Source organism: Phocoena sinus, chromosome 17 (assembly GCF_008692025.1).
Source record: "Phocoena sinus isolate mPhoSin1 chromosome 17, mPhoSin1.pri, whole genome shotgun sequence".
Taxonomy (NCBI): domain Eukaryota; kingdom Metazoa; phylum Chordata; class Mammalia; order Artiodactyla; family Phocoenidae; genus Phocoena; species Phocoena sinus.
Window position 1 is genome coordinate 24897516 of NC_045779.1, and position 27247 is coordinate 24924762.

Consider the following 27247-nt stretch of genomic DNA (forward strand, 5'->3'; position numbering starts at 1 on the left):
ACAGACATGGTAACAGTAGGGACAGCCCTGTGTGTCGGGGGCAGTTCCCAGTGAAAGGGGAATCACTGTGACTTAGAGGTATCAGAGGTATCTTTACAATCATAAAGTGATCAGTATTACTGTAATAATACTGGGCAGAAAGAATATCATCTGAAAAGTCTCAGAGGAGTCCAGTGAAGAGCAAGTGTTTGTTTGGCTGGAGTATTCAATGGGAATATTGGGGGGTGGGGGGTGGGGAGAGAGGAATATTATGAAAAACTTGGTTTTGACAAATTAGAATGGAAGACTAGTGGAAAGGACACATCAAATATAACAGATTCTTATTTGAGAGGATGGGGTAGGGAGGGAATGTATATAGGACAGTAGCAGAAAATTATGAGCAGAAATTTAATTAGTTTGGTTAGAGACATGTTGGGCTGATAAAAGTAGAGGGCATTCAGAAGGGGCCAGCAAGGAGATGGAGATGAAGGGTAAGAACTCACAAGGGAAATGTGGGCACTAAGTTAAGATCTGGATTTGGGACTCAGCAGAATGGTTGTGATAGCTGAAGTCAGGGACATGAATGAGTTTCCTGAGTGACTCGATAGAAGTGGGGACCAAGAATGGCTCTCTAATAGCACAGTATCTTCACCAGAGGAAGAAGAGTCAGCAAATAAGACTGACAAGAAGTGGACAGAGGAGAATTGACAAATGTAATTTTAAAAACCCAGAGAATGGGTGAGATGAAAAACTAGAGAGGTCAAGTAAATTAATAGCATAAAAGATCTGGCTTCTTTAAATTAGGACATCACTGGCCACTTCAAAAAGGGCAGAACCTATGGACTGATAGAGGCAGCCAGGTGCTTCACATCCTTATCAACCCTTGGTATAGTCCGGGGTTTGTTGGAACTTGATATATAGGAGTTATTTATATACGCTGGATATACTTTGTCAGGTGTATGTATTACACTCTGTGGGTTGCCCTCTGACTGTCTGGTGTGTTTTGATGGCAGAAGTTCCTAATATTAATGTAGCCCAATTAATCAATTATTTCCTTTATGCATAATGCTTTTTGTGTCCTATTTACCAGTTCTTTGTCTACAAAGGTCAAGAAGATATTCTCCTCTGCTATCTTCTAGAAGCAAAGGGAAGCCCCAGAAGGACTGCCATGCAGCATATCTAGCCAGGAACCAATCAGACTAGAAGAAAACGAAAAGGGCCCCAAAAGACCTATCTTCAAGAGGAAAAGAAAATAGTACTAATAGAAGAGAATACCTGATTATGGTTGAACAAATGGAAAACAAAAAACACTTACAGTCCTGTGGAAAATCTGTCAACTTCAGAAAGAACAAAAAGTTGCACAGGAAAGAAAATGTAATCATAACACACTACTAGTTAGCAGTGAATAAAAGTCCTAAGTTAAACACTGAATATAAATTTAACAACAACAACAAATAATAGATATCACTATACTAGAAGAATAGAAAGGAGGAGCTAAAAGTAATTCTCAGAATTAAGAGTACAAAATCCTCATCTTCCATAATAGCAAGTTAATAGATAATTAATAAAGTCAATAAATAAAGATGTAACAGAATATGTTTATCTTTTTTTTTTTTTTTTTTTTAAGATGGAGGTAAATACCAAAAGAAACTACTTAAAGAGTTTGGGGAGATCAACTTAGGGGTGAGGTGGAATGGGATAGGAAAATGTTGCTTTTCCTTCTGAGCTCTGTATATTATTTGAAATTTTGAACTATGTATTAATTGGATAACAAAAGAATTAATTTTTCCAAATAAGGCAGGGTAAAGATAGGGGGTTATGAACTTGAAGCAAATAGAAACAATTTGAAATGATTATTTTTTCTTTCTTTAAACATTGTATCTTAGGCTCTAGATTAGATCTTGAAATGAAGGACAACTGAGTCAAAATGATATATATCACAGGCAAACTACTGACCCAGACATTGTAAATCATTTCTAGGAATAGCTAGTAATTCATATTGAATCCAAAGAACACTTCACACATAAGTACATGATAGAATGAGCTCATTTTTTATTTAAAAAGGAGGGGTGTTCAAGTGTGTATATTTTATGTGTGTGTGTGTGTGTGTGTGTGTGTGTGTGTACATTTGGGAAGACTATAAACCCTGACTATAACATATATATACTTTTTAGTTAAAATTTTATTCGTGATCATATTCTTAATCACAATATATTTAATTGCAAAACAACCTGTCTTAGAATAATACAGTATGAGATGCATTTGACCAACGGTACAAATACAGTAATTATAATACTCAGATCTTAGGTTCATAGATATTTAATGTATTACATGTGCATGACAATTAAAAACAAATCCTGTCTTGAAAACTTTACAGAAGCACTTCTCCTTTCATCAAATATAAGGCTCACGTGAGCCTATAACAAAACTTAATACTGTTCATGTGTCAAAGGACAAGGCTAAGCAATAAGTTATTCTTTTAAAAATATCTATGAACCAGAACAATTTTCTGTTTGAGTTTGAGAAGCCAAAGACTATTAAGGAATATTTTAAGGCTGAATAGAATCAACAAAGGTAAATAAGGAGATTGGGAAGAAAGAAATAGTTCAATATTAACAATGCAGTATATCTGCCAGGTTCCTGTGCTCAGCCAGATCATCTTGAAAACATGAATTCTGAGTTTAGTAAAGTGTCATACAGTATCTAGTTACATCAGATACCTGATGAAAGTGCTTTTCTGAAACTGTTTCTTCTCTTTTATATATGGACTTTAAAGAAATCCAAACAAATACTGCAATGCAGTGTTTTGAAAAACATATAAACTGCAGAAATGCCCACAATAACAAATGATATCAGGAGGTACAGTAATTGAAATGTATCAGGACGTATAGGTACAGTTAACTGAAATGGCATGGTAATGTGAAATGTTAAAAGGAATGGTAATGTGAAATATAAAAAGGATGACTAGATAATTTCTACTTCCAAACCTGAAGTAAAATTACAGAATGATGAGCTCATTACTTTATGTAGCAACTAGGAATTGCTACCTTTAAAATATTAATTCTTTCAATGCTTATTTTTGGATTGCTTACTATTTAACAGGTACCATGTTTGGTGCTACACTGGTTAATAAAACAAGGTTCTCTGCAAAGAAAGAAACCTTGGTCTAGGAAGTACTCATTATATACTTCTTACAAATTTAGTTAAGTATGGCTTTTGGAACTAAAGAAAAAAAATTTTCCAAAAAGTTAACTTTCTAATTAAGAATGCATACACACATAAATAGTTAAGTCAAGATTTCAGAGGCTCATAAATACTTAGAAACTCTAAATTGCTAATTGACACATTTCAGTTGATGTGATACCTATCTCATCAACTGCCTGCATATTTTTCCCAAAGTACATTCTTAACACGCAAAAATTTTTAAAACAATGAAACAAACATTTCAGCCATTCTTGCATACTTACTCTTAGTAAAATACAGAACAAGTTGCAATTTTTAATTGGGACATCGAAGACAATTTAAACCAATCATATTATTCAAGTGAAACAGATGTCCTGAATTTTGTAACACCATCAGCAAACCTGGAGAGATGCAACTGTGATTGAATGTGTGAAGCTGTTAGAACTAATCTTCATCATCTCTTTGAAGAGGTATTATCTGAATTTCTTTGGCTATCCTTTCTCCCAATGTCTTATTGTTTGAAGCAATTATTCTTCGTGACATCAAATCAAATGGTCCACCTAAAATCAAATATGGAACATGGTTATATCCTGTACAAAAGTAATTCCTATAAAACTTGCATAGCAATATGTACTATGGTCAATCATAACATTTTAATACTTTTGACTATCTTTAAAAAGATCTATGCTGTCATATAATCATAATGTTTAAAGCTCTGATAATACATAAATGAGTTTCTAAGCACCTTCTTTTAGTAAATACCAGTTGTGGAGGGAACTGGTATCTCAATCACACTAGTCTGGAAAATGTCATCTTTTCTCTATTTCACCATTTGTGTGTTCTATTTCTTCTTTTTATTACTCTTATTACCTCTTTAATGTTTGGGAATCTATGGACAGAAAATCTGACTCCAGTGCATTTTCACACCACTCTCCTTCCCATTTCCTTAATACTTTGCTGCCTTTCTCCCAGGCCACTGATGAATTATTTTAACCCAGGTTCACTCTTACTTTTAAAAATCTCACCACCAGTGCAGAGGAAATACATAGCCCCTCTAGGCTCAAGGCAGAAAGTGATGGTGGAGGAAGTCCATGTTCAACCACCACCATGGTCACCATTCAGAGAACTCTTGGTACAATTCTCAGATTCAGTGACCTTCTAGACTTTTTCTATAGCCTCTCAAGAGTTCCTGATACTCATATTTGAAAAGGCTAAGCCATTTATGATTATTAATCCCATGCTACCATTAGCTTCTTATCCTTGCCTCTGTCTCCCAATGTTTGTTATTTTGATTGTGTAGAAAATTACATGGCTTTTTTTGCCTTAAGAGCTTAGGTATAACATGTAACAAACATTAAAGGAAAAAAGCCATATATAGAGGAAGGTCCAACAGATATGGAAAGAAAAATGCTTTACCGTCCCATAATTTTACCTGTTACATCCAAGAGTACTCCACCAGCTTCAGTCACAATAACACCAGCACCTGCTACATCCCAGCAGTGAATTCCCATTTCATAATATGCATCTGCAACTCCAGCTGCCACAAGGCACATATTAAGAGCTGCTGTTCCAACACCTCGGATCCTAACAAACAACATTTATAAATAAGATAGAAAAAGAAATTATTTCAAATAAGGCTTTCCTCCTTAACTTCAGTTTCTTTTAAGTGTTGACTGATGCAACAGTCATGATGCACTATATAAATGACAAAACTAATCCTTATGAAGCAATCATTTATAATATAAACTTTAAAACAAGGATATTTTGGGGAAAAAAACTGAAGAAAATGCTGGGGCTTCCCTGGTGGCGCAGTGGTTGAGAGTCTACCTGCTAATGCAGGGGACACGGGTTCGAGCCCTGGTCTGGGAGGATCCCACATGCCGTGGAGCAACTAGGCCCATGAGCCACAACTACTGAGCCTGCGCGTCTGGAGCCTGTGCTCCGCAACAGGAGAGGCCGCGATAGTGAGAGGCCTGTGCACCGCGATGAAGAGTGGCCCCCGCTTGCCACAACTAGAGAAAGCCCTCGCACAGAAACGAAGACCCAACAAAGCAAAAATAAATTAATTAATAAAAAAAGAAAAAAAAAACGGAAGAAGATGCTATAATTCTACTATCATGGCATGCATGTATATTCATTGTGGTCTAAACCCAGGGACAATAGCTCCACAATACAAGTAGTTTATAGAAGGGTGAAAATGTACTCCTGGTCATCCCCAACTGCATGGGCATCAGTATACATGACCAAAGAGATAACAGCACTGGTGGGCTCTGCTTAGATCTAGGCCTGCCTGGGAAGATTATTTCAGGTTTGCCTTCTCACAGTAGCTTTTCCTTGGAAATATATCAAGTTAAGGTAAGTACAGACATTACTTTATTAGCCATTATAATAATAACTGATTCAGGAAAGAATCATCAATAAACGCTAGGGCTTCCCTGGTGGCGCAGTGGTTGGGAGCCCGCCTATTGATGCGGGGGACGAGGGTTCGTGCCCCGGTCCGGGAAGATCCCACATGCCGCAGAGCGGCTGGGCCCGTGAGCCGTGGCTGCTGAGCCTGTGCGTCTGGAGCCTGTGCTCTGCAACGGCAGAGGCCACAGCAGTGTGAGGCCCGCGTACCGCAAAAAAAATAAATAAAATAAAAATAAAAAATAAACGCTAAAATGAGTGGATGAATGATATTTACATATCAAAGTATCTCCCTATAAGATACACAATAATTACAATGGGAAAGATAGCAAGATCATTACCAAGTGATCAAAGTTAATATTCAATAATGGAACAAAAAGGTACCATGTGCCTCCTGATATAATGTACTGAGAAGGAAATAACAGTACTTCTGTAGCATTCCTGCCCCAAATGCATAACCCAAATCTAATCATGAGGAAACCCAACAAATTCAAATCAAAAGGCATACTATAAAATAATTACCCTATGTTTTTCAAAAATGTCAAAGTCATAAAAGATAGACTAAGCAACTGCTCCAGGTTAAAAGAAATTGATGAGAAACGGCACCTAAATGCAGTGTATGATCCTGGATTGGATCTTGGATTAGAATTCTTTCAAAATACGAATTAAGTCACTATATTAGATAATGTATCAAACTTAATTTCCTGATTTTAGTAATTGTGGTTATGTTAAAGAATGTCCCTTTTATCAAAAATATACACACTGAAATGTTTAAGAAAAAGAGGTCATCATGTCTGTAAGTTACTACTTTCAAATGGGTTTTACTCAAGCTTCTTTTTTAGTTGTTTAAACCTCTGAAAATAAAGCAGTTAGGTTTGTTCAGTGAGTTCCTTCACTATTTATTTTTAAAGAAATAAGGGGATTCCACATATGAGTGGTATCATATGATATGTGGAATCTAATTTTTAAAAATGAAACAAATGAACTTACTTACAAAACAGAAACAGACTTAAAGATATAGAAAACAAGCCATGGTTACCAAAGGGGAGACACAGTGGGGAGGGATAAATCAGGAGCTTGGGATGAACATACACACACTGGGATGAACATACACACACTACTATATGTAAGACAGATAACCAACAAGGACCTACTGTACAGCACAGGAAACTCTACTCAATATTCTGGGATAACCTATATGAAAAAAGAATCTAAAAGAGGATGAATATATGTATATGTATTAACTGAATCACTTTGCTGTACACCTGAACTAACAAAACACTGTAAATTAACTATACCCCAATAAAATTAAAATTAAAAAAAAGAAATAATGGGAAATTGATGACTAATGTGGTATTTGTTTTGTTTCTTAAAAATAAAAAAAGTACTGCACCTGAGTACATCCTTCATGCCAAAGCATTTTTTTTAAAAAGATCAGAATTACATGATGCTCTTGATTTCAAATACATTTTACTGCCTGTATTCTTACTATATATCAAATTTAAGAAAGAACTAGCAACCTCAATAAACTTCCATAGGTGTTTGACTGCTTTCCAAATATATAAACCCAAATTAACTTTAGTGGCTTTTTTTAGTTTATAAATAATGGTGTATTTTCCTCCTCTTCTCAAGGGTATGTGATAGTTCACATCTCATGTCATAGAAAGAAAATACCAAGATCGCTCACAAATTATTTCTTGGTATTCTATTCAAACATAGAACCCTAGGCTGGAAGAACAATGCTATAGGCAGTTCTTCCAGCACAGCATATAGGCTATGCTTCTGTCTACTTTTGATGTGTATCAATGGTTCTCAGTCAAGAGGTCTTTTGATCAGAAAGCATATTCTTTTATGGACAAATAATACTAAATATTATTAATTACCAAATAATTGAGGCTGTGGTCTAGATTTTGCATATGTGTCCTGAATTCTATGTTTGTCTGATCCTCCTATACAGCTAGGATGGTACAGAGTAAAAAAGACTATCTTCAGAATCACAAAGATTTGAGTTTGCTCCCCTACTTAGCTGCTTAAAAACTATAATTTTGAAAAAGTTTCTTCTTCAAATTTTAGCTTTCTTGTCATCAAAATGGAGATACCAACTTACCTTGGCTATGGCTGCAATGATTAGAAACAACAGATGTAAAGCACCTAGCAGGGGGCCTAGCACATAAAAGAGCCTCAAAAAATAGTAGCTATATTTATGAAGAAATTATTCCCTAAAGCATGATACCAGAAAACATCATTAAAGTAAACAAATACAGTGCATTTCATTAAACAAATCCTAAAAAATTACACAAAGGAAATTGACCCATAATGATTTACTTTGCCTCATAAATGTCATTTATAATTAATATATAATTATACTTCAATTTAAAATAAAAGGAGGTGGTATCTCTTGGGACAAAGTGAAGGAAAAGCAGGAGCTAAGAGTGAAAAAATTAAAGATCCTGAGAAATGAAAGAGAAACAAGACATGCCAATCCTCACCTCCCACCACCACTTAGCAGAAATTCATAACAGAACCTATACAGAAGGGTAGAACTGACAGGATAAGGAGCTCTGAAACCAGGAACCCAGATCGCAAAGTGAACAGAAATAGAAAAAGTAGACACATCCACACAAATCTACTGTGAAACATCAGACATTGCTAATAAAAGTGTTTGGGGTTTTTTTGACTCATAAAGTGTCTCTGCAAAAAATTAAGCACAGAAATGAATAAAACAAGGAAAAAATAAAACAAGAGATGACTGAACTCAGAAAAGAAGTGGGACAAAAAAGACAAAATTCTATCAGAAAAGAAGACTAAATCGCAAGGTCCCCTAAAGAGAACAGATGAAAATGAAAACTTAATAAAGGGCAGTGAGGAAAAGCGATAAAAGAAAGAAGTAAAATGGGTCGGAGAGAAAGTGGCTGCAAGGGAAGAAACAAAGAAGATTTAATGTTCCTGCTGGTGTCTCTGAAGAAGAAAATGAAAACAGCAGAAGTGAACTAATACTTAAAACTAAAACTCAAGAAAACTTTCCAGAAAAAAAAAAAAAAAGATATGAATCTACCTGTTATAGGGAGAAAACATCGCAGAATAAGCAATTCCAAGATATACCGTTATAAAAGTGTCAGCCATGGAAGATTAAAAGAAAAAAATTTTTCTCAGAGCCTCCAAGTAAAAAATGAAATAATTTAAAAGCCAAGAAGATTAAATTGGCATCAGATTTCTCATAACATACAAAGCAAGGCAACAGTATAATAGCTTTTTTTTTTTAATTTGGGTTTTTTAATTTATTTACTTATTTTAGTTTTGGCTGTGTTGGGTCTTCATTGCCGCACATGGGCTTTCTCTAGTTGCAGCGAGCGGGGGCTACTCTTCACTGCAGTGTGCAGGCTTCTCATTGCGGTGGCTTCTCTTGTTGCGGAGCAGGGGCTCCAGGCACGCGGGCTTCAGTAGTTGTGGCACACGGGCTTAGTTGCTCCACGGCATGTGGGATCTTCCTGGATCAGGGCTCAAACCCGTGTCCCCTGCATTGGCAGGCAGATTCTTAACCACTGCGCCACCAGGGAAGCCCTGTAATAGCATTTTTAAGAAATGTACTTCAGGACTTCCCTGGTGGCGCAGTGGTTAAGCATCCGTCTGCCAACGCAGGGAACACGGGTTCGATCTGTGGTCCGGGAAGATCCACATGCCTTGGAGCAACTAAGTCCGTGCACCACAACTACTGAGCCTGCGCTCTAGAGCTCACGTGCCACAACTACTGAAGCCTGTGCACCTAGAGCCCGTGCTCTGCAACAAGAGAAGCCACCGCAGTGAGAAGCTCACATACCGCAATGAAGAGTAGCCCCCACTCACCGCAACTAGAGAAAACCCACGAAGCAAAATGTAAGTAAATTAAAAAATAATAAATTTCTAAAAAAAAAAAGAAAAAAAAGAAATGTACTTTATACTTTCTTTCACTAAAGATGTTCTATCCAGCCAAGCTGTCCTTCACGTTTCAAGACCATAGAAAAACAGTTTGGAATGTGCCAGATCTCATGGAATACTGTGTACATGTGCCCTTCTCAAGGAATCTACTAAGAGATGAGCTTCATCTAATCTAAAGGTGATTGGTGTTAAATTAAAAACAAACAGAGACCAGCCTTGAAAATTCCCTGAGCAGACAAAACCAGTTTAGTCATGCAAACAAAGCTTAATTTAGCATACTTTGCAAAACTAACTCAACCTGGGTCATTTCTTGCTTATGGTTCTGGAAATGACAAGCAAAACTTAAGATGTTTCTCAAGGCTGATATGAGGTAACCACTAATCAATTCCCTATCATTTAAAAGAATTCTATTATAGCCAATCACTGTGAAGAATAAATAGTCACTGCTTTCTCACTTTATAAGCTGCTTTATAACAATATATGCCTGAGCCTCATTTCATGTTTTGGTCAGGGTGTTCCTGGTTTGCAAACTGTCCTTTTGGTGTGTGCACAATAAACTTTTACTAATTATACTTCAGTGATTCGCTGGTTTTAATTCTGTTATTTATGAACTTTTGACACCAGGAAAACTTCATGGAAGGACTATGGAACTTCATGGAAAAACTAAGACCACAGGATGGGACCGTGGGTGAAAGAATACGTAATAATAATACGTCTGACAAAGTAGAAAGAATGCAACTTAAGAAACTGGATGAAAAGGGAGAGAAAAAGGGGAAAGTAGAGTAAAATCACTGAATATCATATAGGTAACAGGCGGAAGCCAAAACGTTCTGGAGCCTTTACAGAGAGTAAATGGTCAAGTAAGAAAAGAGAATATTAAGAGCATTATAAAGAGTTTTAATATAAAAGAAACCCACTAGAATAAAATTGAACCTTTCATAAATTTCTATTTCTAAAAAGAAAAAAGTAGAGAGGATACACCAAATAAATACAGTAACTATAACATAATATACAAAGTAATTACAATGTAAGATAATACAACAAAGAGACCAAACAAAATGGTCAATATCAATAAATGAGTAAGCCTAACATTTTTATGAAAAGAAAAAAGATTTTCAAATTGATTATAAAGCAAAACTCCACTCTATGCTGTATTCAAGAGATGCACTTAAAACTCAGTGATTCAAAAGGACTTAAAATAAGAGTGGACAAAGATTTACCAGGCACAATTCTGATGTCAAAGCAGATTTCAAGTTCAAACATCAAAGTACAATACAGAATGTACTTTTGTTTCAGTGCATATGGAAGTTCCACAAAAACTGATCATATACTGGGCACAAAGAAAACATAAAGTTCCATAATATATATTTATTACAATGTAATAAAACTACAAATTAAAAATGAAATTAAAAAAAGCAAAAAAAGTCATTTCCTCGTAGAAATTTAAGAACACAACTCTTGGGTGAAATGGGAAATACAAACAGAAGTAACAAATTTTGTGAAAAATAATTGAAATGAAAACACATCAGAATCTATGGGATACATTTAAAGCAGTAATCAGATAAAAATTCATAGCCTAAATACTTACATCAATAAAAATCAAATCATAAAAATAAATTCTCTACTTAAAAAGGAAAAAAAAAGGAAACAACAAAATGAACAAAAAGAAAGCACAATGATGAAAATAATAAAGCAGAGGAGAAAAACAGTAGACCAGATTAATAAGCAAAAACCAGACAAACCACCAAGTAACTTAATCAAGACTTTTTAAAAAGAAGAAAGCACAAATATACAAAATAAGAAATGATAAGGGGGAAATAACTACTGATACAGAGAGGCCAGAAATAAAATATAAGATTCTACCTTGTATACCTCTATGCAAATAACTTGAAAACTTAGAGGAAGTGGGTAATTACTTAGGCTGTGGAAATATTCTGGATTAAAGGTGGCCAAAGAGACATGGCAACTAAACATAATACTGACACTAGACTGAATCTTGCACTGAAAGAAGAAAAATGCTATAAAAGACATTATTAGATCAACTGCCAAAGCTATATATGGATGGATGGTAGACTAGATAAAGAGCTAATTCATGAAGTCAATAATTGTACTGTGGTTATGGAAGAGAGTATCCTTATTCTTAGGAAATAACAAACTGAAGAATTTAGGGGTAAAGAGCCATGATCTAAATAATTTACCATGAAATAGTTCAGGGAAAAAAAGGAGTATATTTACACAAACACACACACACACATACACAGAGAGAGGGAGAGAGAGACAGACACAGAGAAAAGAAGGAATGATAAAATGATAAAGCAAACGGGGTACAATGTTAACAATAGGTGAATCTGGATAAAGTGTATACTCCTGTTTCTTGTAGTTTTTTATTTCCAAAAATTTTGTTAAATTTGAAATTATTTTCAAATAAAAGTTTTAAAAATTACATTATAAAATTAGAATTATGGTACTGATCCCATGTCTATTAATTAAAATTTTCATTTCTAAAGAAAAATTCATTCCTTAGAATGTCAAATTATCTATAATTTTAACATAGAATGTTCAACTTTTGGGGAAAAGTGAAAAGAGCTTACCCATGGATGGGAAGGCAAAGAAGCCTTTCCATATTAGAAAGAATAATTCTCACAGTCTCTGGTGTTCTGGAAGAGCCCAACTCTGTCACCAAGAGTGATTTGGTAACATCTAAAAGAAAATGTTTTAAATAATCATTAGAGTTTATTAATAAGAATTCTGATAAAAAATTTGACACTTGTAACTCAGAACAAATTGGACATTTTTATTCCTCTTCCTAGTTGTATCATATTTGTTTCTTTCTAAGGCTTTAAATATTAAAATACTTATCAATTTATTATCTCTTTTAGTTATTTTATCATCATTTTTATAATCATCAAAAAGAGTCTAGCTCCTTACACCACCCCCCCAAAAGTACAGAATACAACCAATCTGCCTGCATGCATGACACATTTAGTGGGAAATGAGCAAACGTCTTACATATTTTTTTTTAAGTGGAACCTAGGGGGTCTCCCTGGTGGTGCAGTGGTTGAGAGTCCGCCTGCCAATGCAGGGGACATGGGTTCATGCCCCGGTCCGGGAAGATCCCACATGCCACGGAGCAGCTAGGCCCGTGAGCCATGGCCGCTGAGCCTGCATGTCTGGAGCCTGTGCTCCGCAACGGGAGAGGCCACAACAGTGAGAGACTCGCGTACCGCAAAAAAAAAAAAAAAAAAGTGGAATCTAGAAATTAAATAATTTATATATAGATTTGAAAAAAATTAAAATTAAATGGTAGCACTGTTGGCAGGAATGTAAAGTGGTGCAGCCATTATGGAAAACAGTATGGAGGTTCCTCAAAAAACTAAAAATGGAGTTGCTGTATGATCCAGCAATCCCACTCCTGGGCATATATCCAGATAAAACTATAATTTGAAAAGATACATGCATCCCTATGTTCATGGCAGCACTATTTACAATAGCCAAGATGCAGAAACAACCTAAATGTCCATCAACAGATTAATGGATAAAGAAGATGTGGTATATACATACAATGGAATATTACTCAGCCATAAAAAAGAATGAAATAAGGCCATTTGCAGCTACATGGATGGACCTAGAGATTATGATACTAAACGAAGTAAATCAGAAAGAGAAAGATAACACATAATATCACTTATATGTGGAATCTAAAATATCACGCAAATGAACATATCTACAAAACAGAAACAGACTCAGATATAGAGAAAAGACTTGTGGTTGCCAAGGGGGATGGAAGGATTGGGAGTTTGGGACTAGCAGATGCAAACTATTATATACAGAATGCATAAACAACAAAGTTCTACTGTATAGCACAGGGAAAGAATATGAAAAAGAATATATATGTATAACTGAATGTTGGGTTAGTTTCTGCTATACAGCAAAGTGATTCAGTTATACATATATGTATTCTTTTTCATATTCTTTTCCATTATGGCTTATCACAAGATATTGAATATAGTTCCCTGTGCTGTACAGTAGAACTTTGTTGTTTATGCATCCTATATATAATAGTTTTATGCCTCATTTTTAATGATTCCCAACTTGAAGTGCCTTTTCCCCCTCAATTTACTAATAACTGGGCCCAATGGCATCAGAACAAAGGAATTCTACAAAGAATTTGAGATGCAGTGGCTGAAGCAATAAAACATGAAGGCCATGAGGGCAGAGAGTCATTCTTACTCATCTTCCTCCCCAGCCCCTGACAAAACGCAAGCCTCAAGTGTCTTCTGCTCCATTGCACTTGCTTCCCCTGCTTCCACTACTACATCCAAAATTGTGGTCACAGTTAAAAAGTACAGAGAAAACAGACACAATTTATGAATCAGTTAACACTTGGAGAGCTCTACAGGTTAACATTCAAAAACAGTAGCATACGAATACATAATATCAATCACACCAAAAATTAGAGGATAAACCAACCTTCTTGGCGTGAAACCTGTAGTTTTTGACCATTACAAAAGGCACCTTTTCCTTTCCGGGCAGTATACATCTTATCCTCCATGCAACTGTATACAATTCCAAATTCCATCTGCAGAAAGAAAACAAGTTTCCTTTACCAAACCTGAGTATTCTTTCTCATGTCATCCATACTTTTTCTAAGAAAGTAACAAGAAAATCTGGTATACTAATAATGTTTTCAAATGGCTAAACCATGGGATATTTAAAATGCTAATTCCCAGCTTAGTCAGAGGAAAGAAGTCATCAGACCTAAACACTTGACTCCTGTCTCATCCATTTCTGAATTTAAGGGCACCCACCTTGACCTCTCTCCTTCCTGCCTCAGATGAAGACAGGTTGCTCCTGTTTTCTAGGGTGAATCCTTCTTCCTGTTAAACTTCTCTGAAAAACTGCTCCATCAACAGATCCCTCCTCTCTTGGACTTTCATTCCGGGACTTCTCGCCAAATTTCTTCCTCCCTCACAAAACCTTCAAAACATTACCTTCTCCTTTTCTCTTCACTGCCAAAGAGTGGTCTAGACTTTGCATCTCCCATTCTCTTACTACACTACAATTTGGCTTCTTCCCTGATCACGCATCTCCTGAAACTCCTTGCAAAGAGATCATCAATGCACTCTTGCTGACCAAATGCGTCTTCTGAAGATCTGGAGACTGCTGACCATCACCAGTTAATCCCATACTCCGTGTTCCTGGCAGTATTCTCCTAGACCTCCTACTACACTCACTGATCTGTCTTGGTGTCACAGTTTCTTATGACCTTCTTCTCTGCCTAACCCCTAAAAGTTGTGTTCCACAGAGTTTTTCATTCTTCCTCTTCTTCCATTTCCCTTTTAGCTCTCTCGATTCTTACAGGTTTGTTCTTTCCAGTCCACAAATTCAACTACCTCTCTAACTGTGGCTCCCACCAACCCCATCTTAACAGGTCAGTAGCTGTGCTTCAGAACCTAGGCTTGCAGAAACCTCAATTGAGGAAGTCAAACTCACTCACTACCTGATCACTCACGCCTCATTCCTTCCCCATTAGTCACTTCCTTCCAATTTTATCTTGAAAACACTTCCTGATTTTTGGCATTTCCTCAGCCATTCTCCCCACCTCCATCTGAGTTCAGAATCACCTGCCCCTCTGGTGTGACCTCTACATTGCTGGAATTATCTGTCACTCTGTACTTAAAAACCTCTACTGGTTTCCTACCACCTAAAAACAAAATCTAAATGTTCTGACATGGACAGGCCACGGTGCCTCACGGCAAGACCACAACTAACTCACTTCATTGGTTCTGCTCCTGCCATTTCCAGAGGTTTGCCCACAATGAACATCTCACCGTTCCCCACACACATCATGCTCTTCTCCAAACTGTTCTTTCTGATTAAAATGCTTTCTTTTTCTTCTTTATCTGACAAACCCCTAATTTGCTATGACCCAACTCACATGACTAAATTCTAAGACCCATTACATTTAGTATGAAGATTTCCCCAAACAACTCCTGACAGAACTGGTTACACCCTCTTCATGTTCTCATAGTATTTTTTTTTTTTCACAGTTCCACCACATATTACCTTTATCTGTTCACACATGTAACTTTTGCACTGAACTGGGAGTTCAACAGCCCAGGGCTGATTAAATGAGAAATGCTCACCTATCTCCCTTTGAATGTTCTCAGTGATTAACACAATCCTGTGCCTAAGATTTCATTTGCACTAATCTGTGTTTTTATTTTCAGAGATTCCTTAACTCTCTTGTGTACATGCTGATCAAATATATCGCAAGCCCCTTGAAGACAGTTATGTAAGATGTTAGTAAACATCATTCGTGTTTTGATCAATCAAATACCCAAACAACACGGAAATGCAACAGGTAGAGATTGTACTCTACTGGGCTTTAGATACAGCAAGTGTTCAGGTTCCTGAACATAGTCTGCATTTTCTAACCATGCTTGACCCCTTCCACTTCCTGATGTTTCCCTTCACAATGCCCACTAAAGCATTCCTAGCTCAAAGCACACCTCTTCCATTAAGCATTTTAACCCTACATCAACGCCTATCTTACCTGACTCTATCATATATATAATGGTGATTAAATACTGAATCATATTTCAGTTATTTGTGTGTATTTTTTCCTTATAAAATCTTCTAAGAAAACATTACATTTTCTTCACTGGAAAAAGTATCATGACAAGTTTAACAGTTCTGGAGTTTATTTCAAAATAATGCAGCTACATAAATTGAATAGAGACAAACCTAAATTTATTATGGAGACACATTTACTCTTTCTCAAAAAATGAGAGCAAGGCATTTTACCAACCATAAATTTAAACAACATACCTTTTTATTAACAACAAAGCCAATTGAAACAGCTACAAAAGGAAATCTTTAAAAAAAAACACACACATAAATTTATCAAAATAGAACTTATTTTCAACAAACATGCTTTTTATAATAAAACTGCTTACAATTTTTTTCATATGAACAGTCTTATCCCTCCTCCCCCAGAACTGTGTGTACAGTATGCAACCCTTTGTGTAAATCGTAGGGGATGGGGAGGGTAGAATATACAGATGCATACATACAGGATGCTTCTACAGGCATGACACATCTCTGAAAGGATTCACAAGAAGCTGATAACAATGGTCACCTCCAGAGATGGGTCCTGAGAAGCTGGGGTCGGAAGTGGGAAGGCCACTTGGCACTGTATGCCATTTCATACCATTTAAATGTAGAATTCCATTAATATAGTTTTAATTTTAACAAAAATGGGATCATACTATATATTATAATCTTCTCTATGTTATATAATATTATGAGCATCTTTCCACATTAACATTCCATCACAAAACGATTCTACATCTTAGCCTTATGGCTTTAACAATTCTATTAGTAGAGATACATACAGCTAGCTACATGGTAACTTCAAATATAACAACTATGTGTCATCCCACCAAACTAGGCTACTCATTTCAACTCTCACTGGCAATTCTATCAGGCTTTCTTCTAAATATCCTGAGCTATATACTTAGTTTGTGCCAGGCACTAGAGTAAGTTCTTATATAAATGTACAACTCATTGAGTCCCATCAACAAGCAATTCTATGAGGCAGGTACCATTAATATGCCCATTTTATAGAATGAAAAAAAACAAAAACTGAAGCCTAGAAAGATTAAGCAACTTGCTCAAGGTCACAATTCACACATCCTAAAACCCATGCTCTTTTTTACAGTTTTTTTCTCCTGGATTGTACCCATTCTATATAGACAACACTCCAGTATTGAGTTAGTTATTTCCTTAATTGATCTCAAAGGAGCAATGTTGCTTGCATACATTTTTATGTGGTTTCAACAGTGAGAAAAAGAATGGTGAACAGGGCACTTCCCTGCACAAGACAAGTCCACAACATTAATACTTCATCACCTCTTCCATAGCTGATGAAAATTATGCATAATACACTTACAAACTACTCTACAATTTACACAATTCTCTAAAGTATATATGTTTGTGAACAAAATATCCAACAGTCCATTCAGTTAATACAGTAACAGTAATTACAATATTAAAATTTTTAAAACATACCCATGTACAAAGTTAGTTGTTCCATCAATAGGGTCAATGATCCACGTAGGGCTGTCAGTTAAAATACTTTTTTCCCCAGCTGCCACAGATTCCTCACCAATGAAACTAAAAACAAAAATGACAAACTCTGAATCTTTACATTGCTTTCAACAATTTTCAAACCTTAAGCTACCCAGGGTCTACTATAAAACATAACAAAAGTCCGTACACTACACTTTTCTATTGTTTTTCCTGCAGACTGATGAAAGTGAGAAAGTTTTACTTGCCCCAGAACAAAGTCATGTGAAAAATAACAGAATCTGAAATTCTCAAATGTAATGCCAGGATAAGTGAAGGCACACATGCTGAAAAGGGAATCTGTTGCAGATGAGAACTTACTAAGGAAATGTGGAGGTTTTAAAAATAAGTCCACAGATTCTCTAATACTCCTCTCTTCAAGAGGTAGAGCCTAACACCCTTTGCCTTGAGTGTGAATTTGGACTTAGTGACTCGTTTCTAACCAATAGAACAAAGTGGAAGTGACAACGTGCAACTTGGAAGACTCGTTCACAAAATGGCACTGAGGTTTCCATCTTATTCACTCTATTTCTTCCTCCCTCCCCTTCCCTCTGTTGCTCTGGGGGAAGCCGGCCACCATGTTATCAGCTGCTCTGTGGAGAGGCCCAGATGGTAAGGAACTGAGCAGAGCTGCCGCAGACAACCCATGAGGAACTGAAGTCACCAACAATCACGTAAGTGAATGGCCCCTTCAGCCCCAGTTGAGCCTGAGGTGACCCACAGTTAGTTTGACTATAACATTACGCGACCCTGGCAAGAACAACGCAGCCCAACTACTACCACATTCCTGACCCTAGGAAACTCTAAGATAATAAATGTTTGCTGTCTAGAGCTGTTAAGTTTTTAGGGTAACTTGCTATACAGCAATAGATAATATACAGAACATTAAATAAGTCAATGAGAAAGCAAATCACCCACCAAAATTACTGTGTCTACATGCTTTCCTAAAACACGCTACACAGTAAATCTCAGGTGAATTCTGTAAATGGTGTCTGAGTTCACTGGATTCCTTCTTTCCGTTGCTACTTTCTTTTTTATTTATGTCCTTTATTCAATACTGAACAGTCCTAATAATCATTATCATAATTTTCTTGTATCTCTTTTTCTCTTGGCTATAAACCTTTTCATTGAGAAGACATATATTTAGCTTTAAACATTTTTTTTCTCCTCAGTGACTAAAATACCAGGAATGGCCAATGGCATGATCACGAAGAAGTAGAGAATGACAATGTTAAACCCTTAAAATGATGACAATATTTTGGTTATATTTCTGTGCCTATAAAGAAAGCCCTGATTTTAGTATGTTCTCTCAAACTCCTTAAAGCTACTATGACTTTAGCACCTAAAAAAGTTTGCAATATAGAGAATAAAACTGAACTTTTAAATCTTGTCTATGCCAGCCACTTGTCACGTCAACTTCCCAGTAAAACACTCCTCTTACTATAAAGGAATCCAAATAGCCCCTGTTCACTGCTCCCTGGAAGTGTGAGCTTAGGCAAACAATCTCAGTTCAGCTAGCAGATGTTCTTGCCCAGGATTTGTAATCTTGAGCTAATGGGGTAAAGATATCCAAAGTGAGCAGGGTCAGGAGTGAGGCTACCAGCAGCATCTGAAGCAATGGCTCCTAACCCTAACCCTAACCCAGTCCTAACCAGCTCTGCCTTCCTCCCTGGTTCCCACCTGAGCCCTGCTCTCAGGGCTCCTGAGCTGCCCAACACCCTCCAAATAAATTCCCGTTCAGCTTAAAATCAAAATTTCTGTCTAGTATTATTGACTCCAATCTAGATTTCATTTTTATCACAAGAAATTGAAATAAGAAATACCTGTGAGATGGATACTTTTCCTTTATGGAAGAGATAAGCATTTTTTCAACTTTTTGGTCAGTAGCAGTTACCAAATCAACTGGAGAACTTTTGATCATAATATTCATTTCATTTTTTAGGGCTTCACGAGCCATCTAAAAAGATTTTTTGGTAAGCAAATAGGAAAAGCATAAGTCATTTTAAATCATACTAAAAGATGAAATACAGAAATGGTTTGAAACATTCAATCTGTCTTAAATGATATTCTTAAATATTTCTTATCACAGTGTAAATAAAATAAATCCTTAGGGGTTATGACCTTCTAGGTATAAAATCATAGAATCTTACATCCTATTTTAGATTCACAACTGTCATCACAAAAAGTTTAATGACATAAAATTAAAGTATCACTCCACTAAAGTTTAATAAAATGAAAACAAATACAGATTAATCAAAGTATATGTTTTGTTTAACAAGGCAACCACACGCTGTCCACATCCAACACATCATGGCTGAAAAGATTTCAGTTCATACCTCTCCAGCTTGTCTTGCTAGGGTTACTGCATAATCCATGCATTCCTGCCAAGGATCAGCCATCTTCTGAACAGATTTAACATGTACAAAGACACAGCAGTTACAAATCTCTAAAAATCTTAATCATAGAATAGTTAGTTCACAAAAACACCTCAATTTGCAAAATACTTTTATTCAGGATTTACCCTCTACCTGATTCTAGAGTTCAGTTTTTTTCAGTATTCACTCACAGGTCCATTAAGAAACACTTTTTATCTAAATTACTTCACTTCTACTGTAGAAACATTTTCATAACAAAAAGTATTCTATAAAAGTGTCTCCCAAAGTGCCCATACCATACGACATTTTAAAAAACAGCATTGGTCTAGGGAATGGAGAAGAAAGGACACAAGAAATATCTTAAAAAGACAGGTGCATGTTTGGGTTAAGAATAAAGTGAAAATTAGAGAAAGAACACAGGGAACACAGACAGTTTTCAGTATCTGCAGTTTTGGCATCCGTGCATTCCACTAGCCACAGATAGAAATTAAAGAAGCTTTGAAGGGAAGGGGTAGAAGGCACATATACTAATTGAATGTCAGGTAGTTCAGTACTTTATGCATGCGAATTTATTTTTAATGAGGTTGTAAAGATGAAGAACTTAAAGCTCAGTGATTATAAATAATTTGCTTTATTAAACAGATGACCCAGTCAGAATTCGAACTCAATTCTGAATTTAAAGTCCACTGCTCTTTCTATCATAACATTCTGAGGAAAGAAAATTCCAGGACTAAAAAAATAACAATAAAGTAAAAAAGGAATTTCCCCAAGTTTCAGAGAGGAAAAAAAACAACACATTTTTGTCTTCTGAACTGTCCAGCTTCCCACTGACTTCTGAAGAGAAGACTAAACTAACTCACCACTGGCTTGACCACACTCTCAAACCTGTACCCAGGACAGTGAAGCTTTTCAAGCTGCCAGACTCAGAAAAATGTGGATCATTTATAAAACAACCCTAATTTTGTCATCTTTATATTTGAGAATAACTTACACAGAGTTTCACCTTGAAGACTGGTCAGAAATCCCAATCATTGGTGTTCACAGTATAGGAATGGGGAGGGGAAGAGAAGGAGGGGAAGGGAAGGGAGGACAAAGGACAGATACTTCGAGCTGTTTCTGCTAGTTGCTTCTTCTTCTTGATATGAGCACTTAAATAATTTTAAAAGGAAGCCACTTTTTGAGTTATAGGAGTAACTGCTTAGAGCACTTCAAGAATTGTTTCCAGCCTTTTTTTTTTCATTCTTACTTACTCCCATTTCTTTCTTCTAGGCTTAAACAGAACTAGATGTTCTATGAATCTGCTTTCTAGCCAGAAACTTTGCTTAAGCCATTCATATCTCCCTGTACTAACAGCACTGATATCTCCTACCAATTTTTCCAGGCTCACTTCAAAAGCTACCCTTTCTTCTAGGGATTCTCCACCCAGAAGTCATAATCTGTTTAACCATTCAAGAGCTATGTGCTGAATATCTATTATATGCTGTGCAATGCATCACAGTGAGGGAAAACAGGCAGAGTTCACACTTACTCTCTAGTGGGTAGTCAGGTATTAATCAAAAAAAAAATCACAGACCACATGCAACATCACAAATGCAATAAAGGCTACGCAGAAGTGCAATGAGAAGCATGTAACAGGGGAACTCTGACCTGGTCTTAGGTACCAGATACGGTTTCCCTAAGAACATGGTTCAACCAAGTTTTGACGGACAAGAGAACAGGTATTAACTAACTCAACTGCAGGACTCCTGGTATGTGAAGAGCAACTGAAAGGCCTAAGTGTGACAGCTCAGAGATCAAGAGAAATGGGGGAGGGGTGAGGCCGGGGGATAGTAGGGCTTATCCCCAGGGAGACCTTAGAGGTAAGATTTTGAGAGCCATGAGGAATCACTACATTGTGGCTGCTGAACAGAATGGATTAGAGGGGGGAGGGAAGAGTAGACAGTGGGGATATTTGCTTTGGGAGGTAAAGCTGAGGGCACTTAGCAATAGATTGGATATGGAGTATGAGGGAGAGGAAGAGTTTAATGATGCCCAGATATCTCACTTTGGCAACTGAATGGATAATGGTGACATTTACTGAAACACGGAGCAACAGAAGAGTCAAATTTGGGATCTGGGTAGGAGGTCGGGAGAACAAAAGTTTAATGAGTAGAGGATGAGGAACCTTTGTGAAACCAAAAGGAAATGTCAATTAGGCAGCTGACTGTATGCATCCTGACCTCAGAGGAGAGGTATGGCCTGCAGATTTAAATATGCAAGTCACCTGAGTAGGCAACAACTGAGTCCTGAGTCTGAATGACATTCCTTAGGAGGGAACATGCCATGAGAAGCTCAGAGGACACCCAAGCCTGGAAGACCCCATAAAACTTTGTACATCACTCTTAGGGCACTCAGGAATGTTTTCCTTACATTTAGGTCATTTGCATGCATGCCTTATCTTTCCAACCAGTTTTGAGTATATCTCAAAAAGGAACACATTTTGTTCACCTTCACTTTCTCAAAGACAAACACATGAAACATTTTCAACTTTTTCTGTCCTGGTTACCACCTTCCCTGCGGTGGGAGCCATGCCACCTTCCTGCCACCTGTCCCCAGCAGCGGGACTGCGGACAGCACGGGATCAGGGGCATACACCGGGACTACACGCCCCTGGACGTATGCCAGGTCTCTCTGATCTTGTTTGGAATCGGTAAAATGAAAAAGAAGGTATTATTCTACACAAGCTGCCGCAAAGGTTCAGCGAGATACCCGGGGCGAAACCGCTACACACGCAGGGACCGTTCCTGGTGTCACTCGGCCGTGGCTCAAGACAAAACAGCAGGGGTGAAGGCGCCCCAACTGCGGCCTCTGTCGCTGGGCGCCACCCCGCACCGCTGACCGAGCCCACCCACTCCAAACCACTCCGGAGAGCCTCCCGCGCCCGCAGCGCCCGACGACCCCGCCCAAGGGCTGGTGCGGGATCGCAGGAAGGAAGGTCTCACCTCGGGGTGAAGGGCTTGAGGCTCGCTAGGATACCAGCCGCATCCAACGCTGGCCTCTTCCGGAGAGAGAGGCGGGTCAGGCTGGTAACGCCTCCGACAGGAAGTCCCACCCCTGCAGCCCCGCCCACGGAGTTCGGCTTCTTCTGGCCCCGCCTCACAACGGAGCACAGCCCTCCAACCCCCAACTCCCTGCCCCACCCCCAGCCCCAAGCTGCGCTGGTGATCGCTTCTTGACCCGAACCCCTCCAGATCTGACCTCTTCTTTTTCGTCTGTGGTTCTTCTGACTTTCTTTCTCCTGTCTGTACATTCTTCTGTAATTTTAAAAAATTCCTTTCCTCTATTTTGCCCATCCCTTATGTCTTCCATTCCTTCCAATTTTCCTGTTTCCCTTTCTTTGTCCCAGTCTTTTATTCCATACTACCCTTTTGGCAAAACACAAACTGGAGATACGACTCTAGCTTTGCAACTTTTATTTGTTAAAACTATGCTGGGTAAACCTACACTATATACATATTGTAGGGGTTCATAACGGAGCGTCCCCCAAATGTTCCATTTTTGCATGAGGATTATTTTGAGCTAAAGGCAACTGAGACCTGGTGAGTGCAAGAGAAAATACTCTCCCTCCCTTAACTACCTAGAAGAATTTAAACTGGAAATTTTTCTCAGAAAAGAGTTATTACTGGAGATATGCCTTATCTAAAGGGCCCCATCTATATGGTAGGGCAAATATCTAATTACCAAACATCTGCTTTTCTTCTTATCATCCTCCTGTCCTTGGAAGCCCCAGGCACCCATCTCATTCCTTAGCTCAGGATGGCATGTAGTCCTCATTTTACTTTTCTGCCTCTGACCCTCTCATGCACGTGGGGTCTCTGGCCCCTTTATGTGTGGGGGATTCGCATATGTATAAAATTAAATGATTTTCTCCTATTAAATCTGTCTCATGTCAATTTAATTCTTAGACCAGCCAGAAGAACTTAAAAGGTTTCCTAGATGAAAGTTTTCTTCCTCCTCAACAATATACACTATAGTAAACCTATGACAGGTAGACAGACAGACACTTATTGGCCAGAACCAACTGCCCCTATTCTCAATAATTCATTTGGTAACCATGTAGTGAGGACTTACCATGCTTCAGGCACTTTTGTTTTCATATGCATTATTTTACTTAAAGGTTGCAACAGTTCCATGAGAAGATATGATCAGCTTCATCATATGGACGAGGAAACTGAGGCTCAGGGGAAGTTATTTATCCTCAAGTCACACAGCAAGAGCAAAGAGTAGAACACACTGACTCCAAAGTCCATATTCAGGGAATACATAGTATGATAAGCTTGCATCACATGAAATACAAGGACTAGTCTATGGTCCTTAAAATAGTTCCGCTTCGGGCTTCCCTGGTGGCACAGTGGGACGATGCAGGGGACGTGGGTTCGTGCCCCGGTCCGGGAGGATCCCACATGCCGCGGAGCGGCTGGGCCCATGGGCCATGGCTGCTGGGGCTGCGTGTCCCGAGCCTGTGCTCCGCGGAGGGAGAGGCCACAAAGGTGAGACGCCCGCATACCACAAAAAAAAAAAAAAAGTTCCTCTTCTTGAAATTACAGGTCTGGCATCATATAGTCTTACTATTATAATGCAAAAGGCAGTGCACAGGTAAAAGATGTCCTAGCCACAACAGGATCAGGGAAACAGGTTATTTGGCTCCTTGCATTTGCAGTGATTGCTTCTCTTAGCTTGATCAGAAGACAAGATAGGGGCTTCCCTAGTGGCGCAGTGGTTGAGAGTCCGCCTGCCGATGCAGGGGACGCGGGTTCGTGCCCCGGTCTGGGAAGATCCCACATGCCGCAGAGCGGCTGGTCCCGTGAGCCATGGCCGCTGAGCCTGCGCGTCCGGAGCCTGTGCTCCGCAACTGGAGAGGCCGCAACACTGAGAGGCCCGCGCACCACAAAAAAAAAAAAAAAAAGAAGACAGGATATTGTCACCAACGTGTTGCAAATGAGAGTTCTCAAAAATGAATGACATGAAGTCTGGGACCAATTCTCAAACCTCACAAAAAGCCAGAACTTTGTCTCCTTCTAAGTATCTGATTTGAACACCTCAATTCGTCTAGCAAATGATGCTTTTGTCTCCTTGATAAAAAAAAAAACTTTAGAAATTAGCTTTTTGGTTCTTCATTGTCAGTCATCTTAAAATAAAAATCTTGCCAACTCTGGTGACAAGTGTTGGTTTTTAACCAAATAAAATTTTCCAGGCATTTGCAGAAATGTCATTTGAGTCCTCTTTAAGTCTCATTTAAATAAACAAAGCTGCTATAATCGGTGTAATCGAAGAGAAGATAGATAGAATATCTCATTCCTTCAAATTAAAACCATTTCAAGCTTCCTACCTCTAATGAGCAAGAAGTACAATCTTTTTCTAGGAGCCTCAGCTGCTATTTTACAATTGTCCTCAAGTAACTCAGGGATTTTTCAGTCCAAGGAGGTTGTTCTGCTTTCAAATGCCTGACTGAAAGTAAAATGAAGAATCCTCTAGTACACAGGGAGGTCTAGTGCTCCGATCTGGTTTTGGCAGTGTTGCAAACTGGTCCCACACAATCCAAAAGATTTTTGTCCAGTGCTGTGAGTGATTCAGATGGCTGCAGAGACCTTGGTACCTAGTGCATTGATCTTGGCTTCCCAAAAGGGGCAACTGTTAAAGCTATAGTCATATCTGCAGCTGGTGTTCCCAACCCCAAAGACTGTCTGCTGTGCCAAGGTGGTTTGGGGTTACAGAGGGGTCAGGTTCCAGCCTTAGCCACACACTATACCAGGACAAAATCTGCTGCCTGGCATGGTGACCAGATCACTGTTCCAGACTTCCCTAATGGGGAGTTCCCTCTTGGGGGCCTTTGATGTCCTTTCCTACCAGCGGACTTGCATCCATGACAGAGGTTCCAATTATGCTAAACCTCAAAATGGAAGACAGGCAAGATCCAATGCCCCTGACACCTCCCCAGACACCTGACTATTAATTCGTGGAGGGGTTCTGGGAAGGATGGCCTTTGTCAAGCCACAGAGTGCTCTGGTCATCACCTACATGAGTGATAGGTGCCTTGTATTTGCATAATAAAGAGCGCCCTTCATGGTGATTTCTTCCCCTGCAATCTTGGGTATCTTGCTAACTTTATTTAGTCTCTGGAGCTGACTTCTTTTAAATGGCAACTCCTTTCACTAAAAACAAAAACAAAAAAAACACATACAGATTCCACCTACCAAGACCTTCTTAATTAACAGTTAATTATTCAGTGGACTTTGATTAAAAATGACAAAAATTTATAAACACAATATGCAGGTTCCTTATGGGTGGAATCTTCAGGATACCTAACAAGATTTCACGTTTTGACATAACATAGGTTGGAATTACAGACAGAGTTTTTAGTTCTGGAAAAAAATGTATCATAGAATCATCTCTATTAAAGGTTGGAATGAAAGTTTATTTTTTAAAAAATGGCTTATCCCTCTACCTCTGGATCTTTTGTCTAACCAATCATGGCTGTGTAAAATGTGTGAAAGGAAAATCAAAATGGAGTTGATATTGCTAAGAGAGCTCTCTAAAATGGAGCCAGAAGGCCATTGAGAAAGTGTGACTTATGCATGTCTCAGACCAAATGAAACTTTTGACCACTTATTATCTTAACACATGCATCCAGAACATCTACCCAATGTTCCAGAAACTCAAGATATTTATTGGACCCTTACCCTAAAATAACTCACGAGAGCCTTAAGGACAAATATTTCTTTCTTGAATCAGGGTCAGTCATAATTCTTGAACAATCTTGTGGCTTTTGCCTGCATAAGCTCCTTTCTGTCCCCTGCAATACTCTTTCAGTTTTACCCGAATCTGTATCTCCTGTCTCTCTCTCTCTCTTTTTTTTTTTTAATTTTAAAATAATTTTTTTTTTTAAATTTGGGCCATGTTGCACAGCATGTGGGATCTTATTTTCTGACCAGGGATTGAACCCAGGCCCCCTTCAGTGTGGAGTCTTAACCACTGGACTACAAGGGAAGTCCCAGATCTGTGTCTCCTGAATTGCAATTCTTAAGACTTCAAATAAAGCCTTTTGTTCTTTGCAGCCTTGATACTGATTATTGTTGGACAAATGGTTGGTATGAACTCAAGCAATTAGTTAGCCTGCTTTATGCCTCTCATTGTTAAACAATAAATAAATAGCTTGAATAACTTCATCCCCATCCAAATTAGACAAATTTTCCTACATAAAAATCTCAATCTTCCATGAT

At 38.0% G+C, this 27247-nt stretch overlaps 1 protein-coding gene across 2 annotated transcripts; it reads right to left on the bottom strand.

Moving 5' to 3' along the window:
* Positions 1-2146: 2146 nt before the first annotated feature.
* IMPA1 (inositol monophosphatase 1) lies at positions 2147-23064 on the bottom strand. 2 transcript variants are annotated; one of them, XM_032610343.1, is made up of 9 exons: positions 22970-23064; positions 19950-20015; positions 19437-19570; positions 17557-17661; positions 16315-16360; positions 13954-14062; positions 12075-12183; positions 4595-4746; positions 2147-3722 (listed from the first exon to the last, which is right to left on the bottom strand). In XM_032610343.1, the coding sequence occupies exons 2-9, from the start codon at positions 20010-20012 to the stop codon at positions 3607-3609; spliced, it is 834 nt and encodes a 277-aa protein (XP_032466234.1). In that variant the 5' UTR covers positions 20013-20015; positions 22970-23064; the 3' UTR covers positions 2147-3606. The 2 variants fall into 2 exon arrangements, with proteins under 2 accessions (XP_032466234.1, XP_032466235.1); XM_032610344.1 differs by having other exon boundaries at positions 19950-20012; positions 22970-23035.
* Between the last annotated feature and the right edge of the window lie 4183 nt (positions 23065-27247).

Bases quoted from the DNA above. Each gene is read 5' to 3' on its own strand.
- IMPA1 (XM_032610343.1), bottom strand. From the start codon at position 20,012: ATGGCTGATCCTTGGCAGGAATGCATGGATTATGCAGTAACCCTAGCA. The intron at 19,571-19,949 runs GTATGAACTGAA...AAATCTTTTTAG, and splicing joins TAGCAAGACAAGCTGGAGAG to ATGGCTCGTGAAGCCCTAAA. The intron at 17,662-19,436 runs GTATTTCTTATT...TTTTGTTTTTAG, and splicing joins GAAAAGTATCCATCTCACAG to TTTCATTGGTGAGGAATCTG.